The sequence below is a fragment of the Haplochromis burtoni genome, unplaced genomic scaffold, assembly GCF_018398535.1.
Source record: "Haplochromis burtoni strain Fernald_Lab_line unplaced genomic scaffold, NCSU_Asbu1 Contig_335, whole genome shotgun sequence".
Lineage (NCBI taxonomy): Eukaryota > Metazoa > Chordata > Actinopteri > Cichliformes > Cichlidae > Haplochromis > Haplochromis burtoni.
The window spans coordinates 30,676-48,060 of NW_024582696.1; the positions used below are offsets into that span (position 1 = coordinate 30,676).

At 40.9% G+C, this 17,385-nt stretch overlaps 1 protein-coding gene across 3 annotated transcripts in view; it reads left to right on the forward strand.

Moving 5' to 3' along the window:
• Positions 1 to 47: 47 nt before the first annotated feature.
• Positions 48 to 17,385, forward strand: part of prkacaa (protein kinase, cAMP-dependent, catalytic, alpha, genome duplicate a) — a 22,326-nt gene continuing 4,988 nt past the window's right edge. The window contains exons 1-8 of one of the 3 annotated variants that reach the window (XM_005942271.3): positions 48 to 509; positions 11,644 to 11,705; positions 12,764 to 12,892; positions 13,413 to 13,511; positions 13,621 to 13,703; positions 13,787 to 13,913; positions 14,030 to 14,125; positions 14,289 to 14,411. In XM_005942271.3, coding sequence (XP_005942333.1) covers positions 464 to 509; positions 11,644 to 11,705; positions 12,764 to 12,892; positions 13,413 to 13,511; positions 13,621 to 13,703; positions 13,787 to 13,913; positions 14,030 to 14,125; positions 14,289 to 14,411 — 765 coding nt within the window. In that variant the 5' untranslated portion in view covers positions 48 to 463. Of the gene's footprint in view, positions 510 to 1,317; positions 2,844 to 7,462; positions 8,270 to 11,643; positions 11,706 to 12,763; positions 12,893 to 13,412; positions 13,512 to 13,620; positions 13,704 to 13,786; positions 13,914 to 14,029; positions 14,126 to 14,288; positions 14,412 to 17,385 lie in introns of those variants that run through there. The other 2 variants (XM_005942270.3, XM_005942269.3) reach the window with 2 other exon arrangements.

The following is a 17,385-nucleotide window of genomic DNA, read 5'->3' on the forward strand; positions in this document are numbered from 1 at the left end:
AACGCTCAGAAGCTAACTTTAGCTTGCTAGTTAGACAGACGGAAGTGGCTTTCGACGATCTGTGCCCGGACTTGAGTTTTTTTTTTTTTTGGTACAAAACCAAGCCGTCTGTGGAAATAAATAACAACTAATTGACAAGTTGATTTGTCCGTGCTTGCTGGAGAAATCGACGAGCTAACGCTACCAAGCTGACATCCGCTGGCTATCTCTGCGAGCTAACGCGCTAAGCTGAGCTAACTTAAAGCGGCTAACGCTTGGGGCAGTCTTCTGAGTTTCCCTGAAGTCACAACGGAAGAGTACTGCTTTGATCTACATTTACATTTAGTCAATAATGATAGCTGTCAGCTAGTAGCTAGCTGTCAGCTTCATTGAGTCCAGTGACTTGCGTTAACGGTGTAATACTCAGTGACTCGCAAAGGAAAACTGATTCCGAGCCAAGGGACTCCACCATCAGCCTGCCATCATGGGCAACACGCCCACAGCAAAGAAGGGCAATGAGATGGAGAGCGGTGAGTTGTACCCTTTACCTCTAAGTTGAAGCAGCTAGCCCGATCATGCCGTCTGCCCCTTAGATCGTTTTGCTATAGTCATTTCCTGTTTCCCATAATGACAGGTACATATGGAGTATACAACCTAGCATCCCTACAGTGCATCCATAATGAGACCACATTAAAATGCTGCAACGGATTTTCTCTAATATGAAGAAGTGTTTGTCAACCTAGACCCACGAAGGACACCCACCCGTGGTCATTCACCTCATACACTGTCATACACTTTCAGCCAAAGTTGTTTTACTGTGAGGCCACGGTCATCTCATCGGAACAGCAGGGGATGTTATTCATTTTCTCTGCTCATCCTGTGGGAAAGCTCGTGACTGCGAGCCCGAGGTTATATTCAGAGTTACCAGTGAAGATGAAAACAATTGGCCTCATACAACAGTCATAGGTTTCCTTGCGGTTTGTGTTTTTTAGGTCTTCACATCAGGTCATGAAAGCCGACAATAACACCGCAAACACAAAGCCCACTGTGCAGCTGCTTTCTTGTGCACTTCTTAGAATCGCTTCAGAAAAATAAAACTTTCTTCTCTGTTTTTGAAGCCAGAGGAGAGATGCACATACTACTTTGGATGTTTACATTAACCTCCTAGGACCTGTCGTCCACATATGTGGACATCATATTTTGGGTTATTTAGACCAAAATACTCAATTTTGCTCTACATGGGCCTGATATCCACTTACGAGTACATTATACTGCTACTGTTCTATCAAATTTTTAAATGAATATCCTCATATATGGCTCTTATTTTTCTTAAAAACAAAAATAAGGTTTAAAAAATGCCCAAATATCAAAGAGAAATTAAAAATGCATGCCGTGGAAGAGTTCGGGTCTTAGGAGGTTATGTTTACATTAGGATGTTTACATTAAGTGATGAGTGAGATCTTAATGCAGTGACTCTCATAGAGCAAAAATAACTGTTATCAGTGGAGGGAGGAAAATAATGCCACCAGGACAGGGTCATATGATGCATGAGGGCAATTTGTCTGCAGGCACCAAGTTGGGAGTTGAGGAGTCTCTTGAACAACATGTGATGAGCGGCATTTAGAACAAGGGCACTTGTATGCGTCACGGAGTCTGTGTAATGTGGAGAAAGAGGTGATCTTGGACCATCTTATTTGTTTGTTTTTGTCTAGTATATATTTGTTGTTGTTGTTGTTGTTGTTGTTTTTATAAAAAAGTTCTTCAACAAAAGTAGAATAAAACCCCCCAAAGAAATGTTAATCATATACAATAATAAGTATTTTTAAAAACGACTTAATTTCTTATGAAAATAACTCAGTCAAAACATTTGAAGTTCCTTTTTCATAGTCTGGATCACAGGGTTGCAGAAAAGTTTTGAGAGGACACTGTTTTATGTTTCCATAACACCATAAATGACACTCAAGTGTGCAAAGTCTGAACGGGTACCTGTTAAATGAATGTCAGCTCCTTGCTGCTGGTAGAGAGTAAGTGTGAAGAATGGCCTCTAGGCTCTCTACTGTACTGTTACCCATGTAACAAGGCCAAGGCTTTCAAGAGCCCTGGCTCAAAGATTTTTAATTTTTTTTTCCTCAGGGTTGTAGACGTAAAGGAAACTGACGGATTAGTAGGTTAAAAACATTGACAGAGGAGGCACTGCTGCCGGAAGGTCTTTTCATACTTTGTCATACTTCACATCTTTATCAGTCTGATCTACAGAGACAGGTGCAGGCAAGGGGTTGAAAGGCCACACCCAGAAGCATCATTTTCCATAGAGCAGCTAGAGATTAAGGGCAACATGGCAGCCGCCTTTGTTTCCTACGTAAAATGGAAGGACAGTGTTGAGAGCTGGTCCAGGTGTTTAACACGTGTCGCGTCCGAACTTTCCAGGCTGGGCAGGCAAGTGAGACACTGAACTGCTGTGCAGAGCTGACCCACAGGAAGAAGCAGGGCGGACAGACAAGTGAACAGCAGTAGGAAGTGAAGGAGCAAGGAAGTTCCAGCCCAGGCTCTGCACAGTTGGTCATCGCCTCTTCTGCTCTATAGACTAAACAGCCATACAAGGATAGCTTAAAGTTTGGGCCTTTAAGACGACGTTAGTTGAGCATTTTTGTGGAATTCCTCCTTGGTAAAATATCGGGACGTACAGCAGTTTTTAAAAGTCTACACGGGACATCAGCTGGCTTCCCTCCAGCATTGTGTGATGTCTGTAATTCACAAGCTGGCAGGAAGGCTGTTTCATCGAGCTGGACCCTGTCTAGGGGACATAGGCAGTGGAGATGGCAGACATGACCGACCACAGGAGGAGCTAGAGGCTTGCAACTGGAGTGAGTTTTTATTCTGGAGCTGGGCAGTAGCGTGGGTTAGGGGTGGAGCTGTAGCTCATGCTATGTCCCTTTAGCTTAGTCCTTCACAGGCAGAGGGGAAATGTCTGACAGATAACCAAGCTGTGTTTTCTCGATAATGTTGCACTAAATTAATCTCTTGAACTGGGCGATTGAGTGTCTAACGTTCATGTATAAAAATACATCCGCAGAGCAGAGCACCCTGATATTTGTGTCTGCTCAGTTACCACTTGTTTTTTTTATAGTTACAGTGAAAAGGGGGGCAGTTCTCTGTGCACTGTGCTGCACAGCAAAACACTCAGGCTAAAACTACACAACATAAACTTTTTTTTTTTCCCTTTGGCTTTCTTATGCTTTTGTCACTGTCCTCCTGACTCTAGTTTAAGACATTTTTCTGTACCTTCACACTTCAAGTGCTCTCATTGGGCTTTGCAAAACGTTCGCTTTGCGTTAGTGTGTTTTAAAGGTTGGGGTTTTGTTTTTTTTTTGTGCATGAACAAAAAAAAACTCAGCCAAGTCTACTTATAAGGCAGTTATTCCCTCTCACTAGGAAAAACATGCTGCTTCTGAACTGGCAAAAAGCCTTATTGGCCAGTTCAGTCTTTTTTTTTCTTCTTTTTTGTAACTTAATAACATCACCCTGCAACATATTTACATAACGGCTTTGTGAAAGTTACTTTACATGACATCCAGAGTGTCATAAGTGCATCAGCTTTGGAAGTTTTTTTTCTTTTAAACCTACGTTGCCTAGATAGGTTTTAAGTGATTTCATGCCCATTTTTAAAGCACAATCACTTTCAGCATCCATCTAAAAAACAAAACACAAAACCCCCCCAAATATTCTTGATCTTAAATCTTATCCCAAGTGAATGTGTTCAAATTGTGTACACTTTGCTGTATAAAATCAAATGGATTTTGATTTGTACTATCGCTATTTTATTGAGTACTTTACCCAACACAGATCGCCAAGAGTAAAATCATAATTGTTGCATTGTCTAAGAAACTGATTTATGATTTAACGTTATGCTTTGTAATTCACTTACGATGGCAGTGTCCCGATAACAATAGGAAAAAACTCTCTTAACGTCAGCCATGCAAAATGCTATCTTTGATGTGTCCACAAGCCAGGGCTGTGTCAAAATGATAATACTGAGAACAAATCAGAAATTATGAAAATCTTTAACACAGATTGGAGACTTATGAATAAGGACCGGGTTTAATTGTTGTTTTCTTTGTACCTTTTATGCTACAGAGCAACCTAAACTAAGCTGGCATCCCCAGATAATGCACGTGCGGAGAACTTACAAGTGTCTTAGGGCGTGTCCTCGACACTCAAGGCCAATGCCAACGCCCTATTTCGCAGTTTTAAAAATGTTCATCCTGTCTCTTTTCCTCTTGCCCATGTTCTACGTCTTTGCCAAGTGTCATGATTCGTGCTTGCAGGCAAACGTAGCTCGGTGTTATCTCATTTTTGCTGGACCTGCTCACTAGTGAGAGGAGACTGGATTTTTAGTGGAGGGGGGAGGGGAAGGCGTTAAAGGAACACGAGCAGAATTAGAGGCAGGGTGAAAAGTTGAGTAGCGAGTAGTTTACTAGTCTCGTGAACAGGAGAAAAAAGCAGACTAGTCAACCATGGACGCATGAAAACACAAGATAAACCGAGCACAGTCAAACGGTTGAGGTTAAACGTCGGTTAAACCTTTGCATATGTATTTCAAATCAACATTCGACAATCAAATCACGTTGTAAATGTTGCTGAAATGTGTGACACATTGTGTCATTGAGACACGCACACGCAGTCAGATTAGTTAGCAGTCCTTGCACTACCAGCCTTTTTTCCTTGCTGGCGTCAGCCGATACACGACCATTAAGATCCAACATCAAAGTGTGGCACAACTGCACTGGTTCAGCAGCTGTCATCTGCTTACTTAACATCTCGCTTGTTTAAAACTTCCCATCACAGAGAGGGAGAGAGAAAGGGGCCACAGCCGTCTGTCTGAGCTGCAGACCATGTTAGGGGGTGGGTGGCATGATGGGAGCATCTTTTAACCATTAATGCTTTTCATTAATCAGATGATGTTTGACTGAGTAGTATTTCTGGTGGCGGCTTGCAAGGGCTGCAGCATTTAAACACGCAGATGACTGGTCATGCATAGTCCTTTTGAAGAGAGGTATTGCTGCAACTTATAGTATAAGGGTCAAAAACTGCATGTATTTTTAAAGTATGTGAGCATTTTGTTGTAAGAAAAAAAATTGCTAATGGGCGATCAGTGGGTCCAGTAAGTATGAGCAAAACCTTGGTCGGTTAAGCAGTTATGACACAGGATGTTTGTGTGCTTGTGTGTGTTTTGACTATGACAATATAATGAGGTAGCACTCAATACAAGTACAACTCCGTCTATAAATATCTGTGGGGTTCATGACCTGCCCCTGCTCTGCATGCAGCTGATTTGTGTAATGCTTAAAGTTTTTTGGGGGGTTTTGTGTGTGTCGTAAGCCTGCACTGCTTATCAGTTGACCTCAGTGTTGAAAGCCAATCAGACATCTCAGGCAAGCTTAGAGCACTAAACTGATAACACGGCAAACTGACACTCGCTGCTAAATAACCCTGAGATCCAGCAGCATGCATGCATCACAAAATCTCCTATACCTGTTCTCAAAATGTGGGGTATTTTCACTTGCTTAATTTTGTCTGCCATGGATGATTGAAATATGCAGCAGTTCTCAAGCTGAAATTACACAATGAAGCTGATGGTTATAGACATTTTACCTGCATGTGACATTCATTGGAGTGGAAATGTACTTGAAAATACCTGGGTGGCATAACTATATAGACTCGATGGCCAGTTTATTGGGCATACTTGTTAAAGTGCTTTTTGAGGCAAATATGTAATCAACCGATCAGATGGTAATTAATTAATACATTTATTAGGCGTTTAAACATGGCCGTTACCATCTCCTGCAAATTCATTAACAGAGCCTTAGACTGAGGTCAGGAGGATCTGCTAGAGCTGAAAGGTGATTTTAAGTGACTTTGACATTGGCGAGGTGGTTGATGTTGGTGTGTTTCAGAAATTGCTGATATACTGGGATTTCCTTCACAGGCATCTTTGGAGTTTACAGACAGTGGTATGAAAAATTGAGAAAATATTGAGTGAGTGGCAGTTCTCTGCGTGAAAATGCCTTACTGAGAGGCTAGAGGTCAGAGGAGACCAGCATTTTGAGCTGATGGGAAGATGACACTTACTCAAATAGCCAATTTGTTGCAACCAATGTAAGCAGAAGAGCTTCTCTAAACACGCTTAACCTTGAAGCAGAAGACCACAGCCAGGTGACAGTTCAGAACGCAAAGGACTCCAGTCCTTTTAGTCCTTTACACTAACTACTTCCTATAAGGACTGTAAAAATATATGAAACGCGTATATAAATAACATCACATGTTAAACAAAGAATTTCCTCTTGTACTGACTTTATTAGTCTTAAATTCTTCCTTTTATGCTTTTAATGCTACTCTCTTTTGCTTTTTTGTTTTGTTTTTAACAAAGTAAGCAGCTACATGAGCTAGCTTTAAAACCAACTCCTCTCTGACTGACTTTTCCAGATTTTGTGGCACACATTCTGTAGCCAGGAAAAAGAAAGTACTTATTAGCCTCGGGTAACGCATTGCTTTTGCCTCACCTAGTTTCCTGTCTATATGTGTGTAGGAGCTACATGAGCTCCACCCATGGTTAATCTCGGAGCACGGAAGCAACATGACAAAATGTGAAGTAGTCTCCTTTTGCAAAACCTCTAAACGGCGGGCACATCTCCTCTCCTCTCTGGGAGTATCGCTGCTGTATTTTCCTCAACTTTCATCTGTCTTTACTGTCCTCACTGCTGATAACAGATTGCTATGCTTCCTGGCTAGGTTGGCTTCTATTAGTTTTTGCGTCTCATGATTAGAACCGTCAGAGTTAGGGGTGTACCTTTACTGCAGCTTCCCTCTCAGTACACTTCAGGGTGCTCCTTGTGTCCGTTAATGTTTTTTGTTTTGTTTTGTCTCTCTGATATTGCATTATTTGGCAAAAATGTATATCATGCATGAAAATAAGATTGATCCCACACTTCATGACTGGCTGTCAGCTCGCTTGCTCCTGAATTGGTCAGTAAATTAACACATCTGCTCTGTTTAAGATGGTAAAACACTCCACATTCATGACTTTGTCAGTATTTGTCCCCTCCCTGTTTTCATTTCATGGCTAAAAGCCGAGTTCTCACCTTTTACAAGCATTTGATCTCATTTCCATTTTACATACAGCTCTGTTTGCTCATTTACTGCTTTCTTATTCACCACAAAGGCTTGTATGCTATCTGAACAAGGCCTGGTGTAGACTCACACCTGATTTTGGCGCGCTTTGCGGTTTAATGTCGGTCAACTCGCCCTAATATAACCCCTCTATTCCTGCGTCAGAGTGGGGCAGTGAGGCCCAGGGGAGAGATGTGGGATTGATTTTTGGAGGATCAATTCAACCCTGGCACTAAACAACAGACTCTGGTGTGTGTGTGTGTGTGTGTGTGTGTGTGTGTGTGTGTGTGTCCCGGGCAGGGGTGGTGGAGGGGGGTTCACTGTGGTTTGTGCCTTCCTGTTTTGCTAGCGTCTCCTGAGAGTGCCACTTTTTATGTTTCTGAAACACCCAGATCATCTCTGAAAGTTTTTCATCAGTGACATCTGATTGGTTGTGCTAATTGGGGAAAGTTTTAGCTGCTGCTAGATGTGTCTAGTTCATCTCAAGGGTACTTGCTTAGGCCTAGTTTTCCATAGGACTTCATCTCTGGGTTGGATAAATATACCAGCTAGTGTTTTATGCCCCCTCCCCCTGATGATTATGCCCCTGTTTAGATCAATATAGTGTGTGTGTGTGTGTGTGTGTGTGTGTGTGTGTGTGTGTGAGAGAGAGAGAGAGACATGAGAGGGAACAGCAGTGAGTACTTTGTGTACAGAATAAATATTGATACAAACCAAGCAAGGGACCAATTGATCTGCTCGAATCTAACGGGAGCAGCACTGTTCTCCATACTATGAGTGCACACTGGAGGTGGATGCTACTTTTTGAACTTGGTCTCCAGCAGAGTGAAAGTCACAGGAAAGACTGAAGACTGCCGGCAGGGACTTTTGGCTGGGTTTTTGTGGATGTGTGGGCCTGCTGACTTGACCAGAGTGCTGTCAGAGGGGGAGGATAGGTCATGAGTCAGTGGCTGTGAGGAAGAGGCCAAGAAGTAGTATAGGGGAGACTTTGCAGGGCTAATGTGTGACAGGAAGAGCTCCAGAAGGCATGCAGGGAAGAGGGAGTCATCCTCACGCTCAAGTGAATCGGGGTCGCGCTCGGCAGATGCTGCAGCACCAGAGGTACCCATAGTCCTCCCAGATGGTAAGAAATTTGGAGCTACAGGAGAGTAAGAACATGGATTTAAAACAAAAATTTTATATATATATATATTTATTTATTTATTTATTTATTTATTTATTTTTGATCAGCTGTATCTCCATTGGTACTCCATTGGTACTGTAACCAGTCCTGTTGCTGTGTCCATATAGCTGCCAGCAACTTATTTCCATGTCTCTCCTTTGCGCAGTTCCAAGTTATTCCAGTAATGGCTTTTTCTGCTTGGAAGTGGAAGTTGTGCAACTTTCACAGGAAATGTTTTCTCCCTGGTGACCATTCTGCTTCCATTGCTCTCTGAGAGCCACAGTGCTCCTGACATGTTTATAGGAACTTTAGTCTTTGCCATTGTTGCTCCCATCCAATTGTTGGAGCTGCTGGTCTTTTGAGAATTTGCAGGAAATGATGTTTGCTAGATGAGAATTAAGCTTTTCTCTTGGTGTGTGTTTGTGTGTGTGTGTGTGTGTGTGTGTGTGTGTGTGAGAGAGAGAGATGCACAAATGCTTGCACGAGACATTTATGAGTAGGTAGCTGTTTGTTTTTCATAATTAATTTTCAGTTTTCTGATTCAGACATCACTCCAAAAGGACATTAGCCGTATCACAAAGCTGATGAATAAACGACCGAGCACTTTCATTATTGACAGTTGACTGGCTTAATTTAAACTGTGCCCCAGGCTGTTGTGTTCTATTGATCGCCAAAGCAGACAGAAATTCCACATGATCATTTAAGCCTTAACATTTTTTTTAAGAGATTTGTACATTTTTGTAGTTTTAGTATTGATTTTAAGGTAACTGCTATCCATTAGCTTTCGCTTGAATTCAATTCTTTTAAAAAGATGTCAAAATTGTTAAGCTTATAATCTGATCGTTAAAAGTCGTTGAGTCGTTCTCCACACTTCATTTATGTTTTTGTAATAACAGCAACACAGAAAAGTGGACTCAATTTTACTAAAGCAGTTTTCGGCCTACAACTGTCACCATTCTGTTTCCAGTACTAACAGTATAAATAGCACACTTCAGCTCAGCAGCTGTGCACGGTGCAATGACACTAAGGAAGAATGAGGAAGGGTTGGTTATCTACATGTTCCCACAGAGCACTGAGATTAACCCCATAAAGATAAGGGGAGAAAAAGAACTTCTTCATATGACTGTGTGTGTAAAGTTGTTACAGTCTGTCCAAAGGATTGCAATGCCACTCAAACGTATACCACTTAGGAATGTCTTTTTCTTCTTCTTCTTTTTTTTTAATTAAAGAAAAAGTCATCTCCATCCATTTAAGCTGAGTGCAAGTGTTATGACTGTCATTAGTTGGTTGGAGTCCTAAAATAGCCAAAAAAAATAAACATGCTTCTACCAAAACTTGTTAGTGTTCTTGTTCTGATAAAGGCAGCCTGTTAAATGCAGGATAAAGAAACCTTGAAGATTTCATATGAATGTGTGTACTACTCCCTGAGAACAGGACAAAATGACTTTCTTAACGGATAAATGCCAGGACTCGGTGTGCAGCTGATTGTTTCTCTAGATGTACTTACCTTTCTCAGTTAAGTCCTAAACTAACCTACTCGGATTGACTCGCCACGATTCGACTCGGATCGACTGGTTTTCCATTACAATCCCACGACGTAACTAACATGCGACACGAACACTACAATAAAGGTGGGCGAATATAACAAGAATATACCTGTGGCTTGTCATCAGACTCGGGGATCACTGGGTTGTGTTGTTTTTTTTTTTGTTTTTTTGTTTTTTGTAGCCATTTCCCTCGTTGCGGGTTTCAAAAATGGCGTTTTTGACTTTCGTAAACAAGATGCTCTCATGGGTGACACTAACGAGCTGCTGGTCAGCGGCATGAAATCTGACGTCACAGTTTAGTACCTCCTCGGATTGCTTGGAACCCCACCTGAGAAGTCACTAAAAAAGTACCAGGTACTATGACCTAATGGAAAACCCTGAAAACTGTTGATCTGAGTGGCTTATTTCCTTCATTAAATACTACTATAAGACTGCACTGGGGTTTGGACGACATAGGTCCTCATACAAAAGCGTGTACTAAGTGTCTTGGAAATTAAGTCCCACACGGAATAACTTTAATTTATTACACAAAGAAATTTATTTCAATGTCGTTTTGACAAACTCAAACGCAGAGGCGGATTTCGGCTTTGCTGACTACATCCTGACTGATTTATCAGTGTTCAGTATTAGCAATTTATTCATTTCTGCATTTCTAATGGCAGATAAATGAACATTCGAAAAATATTAAAAGCAATTGAGAAAGGCCTTTTACCATTTTACATGAATTGATGTGGCATAGTTTCTGTCAGAGAGCAGCTGTTTGGTTGCCAGCACATATTTGGAACACCACAAACAACAATGAGGCGATTGGGACAGAATGTAAACTGCTACATACATAACTACACATAACAAGTGTCAAAGAAAAAGTATTGGTCAATATAATCCATATACCGGATTTTTAAATCACTAAATATTGATAGCAATATCAGTCTTAGTTCTGCATTGCTTGGGTTCAAGCGCTGACGTGATCTGCATAACCTTTAACATGATAAACTTGTTTTATATAACAAAGACTCTTTGAAACATGACTTCCAATGGTAGTGTGCCAGAAAATGAGTCTCTTTACGCCTGTGTTTCCATTAGTCTTCCATGAATCATCATTTTCAAGATTTCTCATCAGCTTCAGGTTTTATGAGATTTTTTTTCACCAAGGACATTCAAAGTGACCCCAGACTTTTGAGCAGTATTTTCAAATTGAATTTGTAAATATATGCAGATTTATATCGTTTTACTTATTCCATTATTCTCCAGTGTGCAGTCAAAGACGTTTGAGGCTTCAAAAGATGAGTTTGTTTAGTCTAAGCCTGAAGTGATACCTCAAAGTTGTTCTTTGATGGCAGAAATGTTGATTTAATGAAACCAACCTGGAATTCTTTGAAATTGATCACTTAGTTGTAAGAACAAAAAAGAACAGACTAGAATGAATAGAAGTTTGTTTAGGCTCCAGTTTATTTAAAGCTTTACTATTTCAATTTGGCTTTGTTGTTCATTTGTGTCTTGCTATTACGTATAGTTATGTTGTATTATTTTCTCTATTCTGTGAATAAGGTCATCTATAGCATTTTTTTTTTTTTAATTTACAAATTTGACAACTTTAACTATGTGCTACGTATTAGCTTGTTCTCTTTCATTGTTGCTTGCTGGCAGCAGCTGATAAATCCAGACATCCAGTCATCACAAGCATGTTATGTTGCTCTCCAGTGCTTCAATATCCTTATAAAAGTCTTATTAAATTCATTTAGGTTTGGGTGAAAACTCTCTGAATGGGAATTTTGTTTCTCTTTGCAGTGAAGGAGTTTCTTGCCAAAGCCAAAGAAGATTTTCTGAAAAAATGGGAGAATCCAGCACAGGTGAGATGAGACATAATTTAGTTTCTCCTCATTACTGTGTCACTTTGTTATTTGTAGCATGCTTTAGTTTTAGTTGTGTTGAGGCACTGTATTGTTAGCGTATTTCACAATGAATCGTGACTTGATTAATGTTTCTTACGCTCATTTACTCAGATAGTCAGTGTCATGGAAATAGGCCTGCCCCTAAACTAATGAAAGCCCATTCATTTCTTAAGGGCAGTTCGCCCTCTGCTGGGTATGTGTGTAATAATACAGTTGACAGCCACTTTCAGTCGCAGAATATATAACTCTGCTGGATTTATCAGGCTGTTAAGGAGACGGCATTCTGTCATCCAGACGTGGATCGCTTATGCAGATGTTCCTCGGGGCTACTTTCAGACACGAAAATGGTGTCTGAGAGTGCTACAGGCCATGTGCAGTTTTTCCCCTTAAGACTAGTTGCAGGACTCGATGTGGAACCTACTCTTGTGAACTGCGACCACGCTTTTGAATATCCATTTTTGCCATTGTTAAGAAGAAGCATGATCTCTGTGTCACGCAGGGTGCTACAGCGAACGACCCACCCCACCCCTGACTCAGAGAGAGGGACCAGCATAGATAGATCATAGACAATTTTCTCAAACTTAATATAATTAGAAGAGATTTGGTGAAATTAAGTTTTAAATGTGAACATGTAATTGCTTTTTAAGGCATTCTGTAGCGCACCGAGCTGCTTAGAAAGAGGCACGCGAGCAACTGTACGTGTTTGCCCCTTAATGTAACTGCATGCATTCAGACTTGTGTTGAATGAGATGTGCTCAGATTAATGTAGCACCTTTTATGGAAAATTAACAAGGTCACTTAATCAGCAGCGAAGCCACGACATGTTTAGATGCTGTCAGAGAAGTTCACCATGAGTGTGCCTCAAACAAAAGACGATATGTCCGATTCATAGTAAAATATCTTGTTACTGATATGGGATGGCCTTTTAGTTCAGGTTTAGCAAAAAACTATGTGGGGCTTGTAAGGACAAACGGATTGTGATCGTTCTCTAACTGGCATGGTCTTCTGTCTCCCAGCAAACTGCGGCGTTGGATCACTTCGAGCGTTTGAAGACTTTAGGCACGGGCTCGTTTGGTCGAGTCATGTTGGTGAAACACAAAGAGTCTGGTCAGCATTACGCCATGAAAATACTTGACAAACAGAAGGTACGGTATTTTTGATGAAGCTAATTCAAGAGTATATTAGAGAGTAAATAAATATGACTCAATTGGGTATCGTAGCATCCCTTGTACAAAAACATTTATACCAAGATTGTATGAACCATTTGTTCTCATATGTTCTTACAAATACTGGCTTTGGAATTTCCAGAAGGTCACGTTGAAGTTTAGACGTTTTTCAGTGTCAAAAGACACTTTCTAGCTTTACATGTCAAAGTTTCGGGAAATTCACGCCATAACTACATCATAACTGCAAAACCCGCTGAAACCCTGTGGGTAGCCCGACAAGCACGTCGTAGAAATGGAACTACGCGATGGGTCGACACTGCTCACAGCTATTCTGATTGGCCTTTTCCATACTGTGCATTTTTGGTTACTTTTCCACAGCGTTATTTGAATTTATCGAAATCTGTCCTGAGATGTAATCATTGTTTTGGGTTTTTTTTTTTGTTTATTTGTTTTTCTTTTTGACACCCTTCTTACCTTTCTATGTCCTGATCCCTCACAGGTAGTGAAGCTGAAGCAGATAGAGCACACACTGAATGAGAAGCGTATCCTCCAAGCCGTCAGCTTTCCATTTCTGGTGCGACTGGAGCACTCTTTTAAGGTACGCATTTGTGTCCTTCCACTTCTGTTGTTTATCTGTAGTAATTTGGCCGGCTTGTTTATGCGTGCATGCTTTACGTGTCAGTAAGTCTTTCCTCATCTCACTACAGGACAACAGCAATCTGTATATGATAATGGAGTACGTGCCTGGGGGTGAAATGTTCTCACACTTAAGGAGGATTGGTAGATTCAGGTGAGTTGTGTTAACTCTGATGAAAGGCCTCCATGTGCTGTTCCCAGACTTTAAGTATTGAGCCTCGTATGTTGTTTTTGCAGTGAACCGCACGCCCGCTTCTACGCAGCGCAGATTGTACTGACCTTCGAATACCTTCACTCGCTGGATCTCATCTACCGAGATCTGAAGCCAGAGAACCTGCTCATTGACCAGCAAGGTTACATACAGGTACGGGTTACATGTTTGTATTCAATCATCATCAACAACATTTGCTGCTTAGCGTCTCTAAAAGTGCTCTCCCCGTATGCGACTAGCGGCTAAGGGCTGTTTATTCTGTTTCTTAGGTAACAGATTTTGGGTTTGCAAAAAGGGTGAAAGGCCGAACTTGGACGCTTTGCGGGACTCCTGAGTACCTGGCGCCAGAAATCATCCTCAGTAAAGTAAGTGTTAAGCAGATTAACAGGGGAAATTTAGGAAGCAATTGCTTCATCAGCTTTTAGACTGTGAAACAGCTTTCTTTTTGCTGTTTCCTGTGAACATTGTAGTGTGAAGTGTTTGTTAGCGGACATGTTTGATGCCCTTTGTTTCTCGTGTATTCTTCAGGGTTACAACAAAGCTGTGGACTGGTGGGCTTTGGGAGTACTGATATACGAGATGGCTGCTGGTTACCCACCCTTCTTTGCAGACCAGCCTATTCAGATTTACGAAAAGATTGTATCAGGAAAGGTGAGTTTGGCTACCTGGAAAAATTTGTGTAGGCATTAGAACTGTGCACTTATCCCCAACTAAGGACTCATTTTTACCATCTATTACTGCTTCAAATACACACTGTTACATTTGAACCTTTAGCCTTTATGATTTGAAAAGTGTATTAAATAACGCATTTAGCTTTTCAATTATTATTTCTGAGAAATACTGTCTATGAATCAAGAGAAAAAGTTAATGTCGACTCTATGAGCCGCCGCAAAACTCATAAAATCAAATGCAGACAGGACAGCGCAGAGCACGAGCTGCAGTAGAAAGAAGTCGTGCGTGAAGCGATTCCTCTGTAAAACTGTTTAATGTAATGTGTAGTTTATAGCTCCCAAATGTCATCTCTGACTTTCACGTATGGTCTCAACAGTGGTGAGAAAAGCAAAAGAACAACTAGCTGGAAGCAACTCCTTAGACACAAATGTCTCATGCAGCAGAAGGTTCAAAGGAGAGTGGAAACAAATGGACACAACCAGAGAACCATCAAATTTAATTAAGCCGTGTCTCTGTGCTCTTTATGTCTACACAGGAGTCTTTTAGGCACTGTATTGAGTCGTAGGTACATTAACACTGTAGGTGCATGTTTTAAGCACAGGAGAGTGGGGTGCTTTTCATTATGCTAGACACATCTTCTTATTTCCCTTACTGGTATTACTTTCTATCACATTTGCTTCTCATAGCAAGAGAGAGAGAAAAAGAAGGATACATCAGGTTTTCCTTGCATTTTTGCTCTTCCAGTAGGCTGCTCATTTCTTCGAGGTGCATTTATGATTCTTAGATCTTCCATGATAGCAGGGAGGGGGAGGGGGGGAGAGAGGATGCAAGAATGCTTGTTAGCAAAATGAGAAGAATCAATATATGTATATACTTTGGGCCATACTAAAATGCAAGCTCTTATGCGTGTGTAAGATAAGATAAGATAGAACTTTATTAATCCCTCGGGTGGGTTCCTCTGGGAAATTCGATTTCCAAAAAAGCACAGCAACGACCGAAGTTACAGAATATTATTGAAACAGTGTGGGAGAGTTGGTCATACCAAATACTGACTTTCAAGCTTGGTAGAACTGTACACTATCACTTTTTTATGTTTGCACTTCTCAATAAATTACTGCACCTGCTTTCTATTTTCCCATTCAAATAAAAATCAATTGAAGGTGGCCCAAAACATTTGCACACTAGTGTATAGTAAATGTATAGTTACATATAAACATTTCACACAGTTTAAAACTGACTCCAAACTGAACATCCCTTCAACAAGCTCTTCCAATTTAAGACCAAACCAATACAGCAGCCTCAGTCCTTTACATTTTAGTGAATGGGCTACTCCTTCATTACAGTTTCAATTATAGCTGGCGTGTTGCATTATTTCTCTTTACTAGTTCTTTTGTCAATGGGCTGGATGTAAATGGAGTGGGACAACTGTGACTGATCTGTGAGCACACGCACTGAGAAGGTTAGTGTTAGCAGGGAGTGTTTATACTAAAGATATTGATCAGTTGTTGTGATGTCAAGAGAAGCAAGCATGACAACAAGACGCATTGATCACAGCTAACTGGGGAAACACTGTATCAGATGACATCTTTCCTCTGTGACGTTTATATTCCACACACAACCACTCAAAACACAGACGCGGAGAAAGAAAGAATTAATGAATGGAGAAAGAAAAGGAGCATAAAGAGCGAACAGCATGCAGATGAGGAACACAAGGGCGGAGAAATGGAAGGAAATATATGACTTGCACCTGGCAGGAAGAAATTAATTGTTTATGAAGGTGGAGAAAAAAATTGAACAGATAATGGAAAAGAAACCAAGTAATATAAAGACAGATAACAGGATTAGAAGAGAGATGGGGCTCTGGTTGCTTGTGAATATGTGGCTGAGGATGAAGATAAAGGGCTAATAAATATGGAAAATGTGTTGCTTAAATTTTTTTTAAAATAACAGAGGGCTGACGGATAGAGTGTCAAAAAATGAGAACCGGAGCAGAAATGAAAGTGGCAGCTTTTAGAGGGAAGCGGGACGAACCAAATCACAGAGTTCATCTCCTGGCTTTAAACCGATCCAAGTGTCTTCCTCTGTTAATCCATCATCAACTGTTCTCACATCCATGCTGCCAGGCTGGAATCTGTGTAGTCCTCGGTGAATAAACAACCTGATAAATGAAGGTCAGACCCAGAAAAAATGCCCAGGCTCACAACTGTTGCTGTGTGGCCAAAGGGGCCCATGTTAACCATTTACTCACTTTGCAATATTTGGATATAGTATGTCACTGTGTTTAAACAGCCATTTTCCCATCTGTGTTGTCACTTCATTTCATATTTATTAAGGAGCTTGGATTAATTAATGCAAAAGAGATTCAATTTTGTGTTCATCTTGTCTCCGACACACTGAAGTGTTTCTGATAGCCCGTTTTGAGAGGTGAGAACAGCTGGTGGTGTAAATAAATTGGACTGTACTTTTTTCCCCCCTCTGTGTGTGTTTGTGCCTGTGTGTGTATTGTGCACAAAGATAGAAAAGTGGTGTTACTGTTTGGCTCAGTGTTCAGTCATGCAGAACACAGAAACAGCAATCAAACAGAAAGGTAGGAACAAACCACCATGAATACACCTGCTGTCACACATTTGACTAGATTTCAGTGTCTGGCCCACATCAAGGATGTACTATGTAAATATATGTAGCAACCTGACAGTATGGTTGGCTATGAAAGAACCCTATTCATGTGGGTTGTGAGTTTAGCAAGCAATACAGACTGTTGGTCATCTTGCTTTTTAAGTGTATTTTATTGTTTAGTTACATGAATAAAGTCTATTTTTCACTTTGTGGTGAACAAAGCATTTTGTTGAACCTTTTCCAGATCAGTTACATTTCACATAAAAGCAAATCAGTGGTTTGCAGAAAAATGCATAAAAGGGGTGCCTGCAGATGAGCATGGACCCCTCTGAGAGCC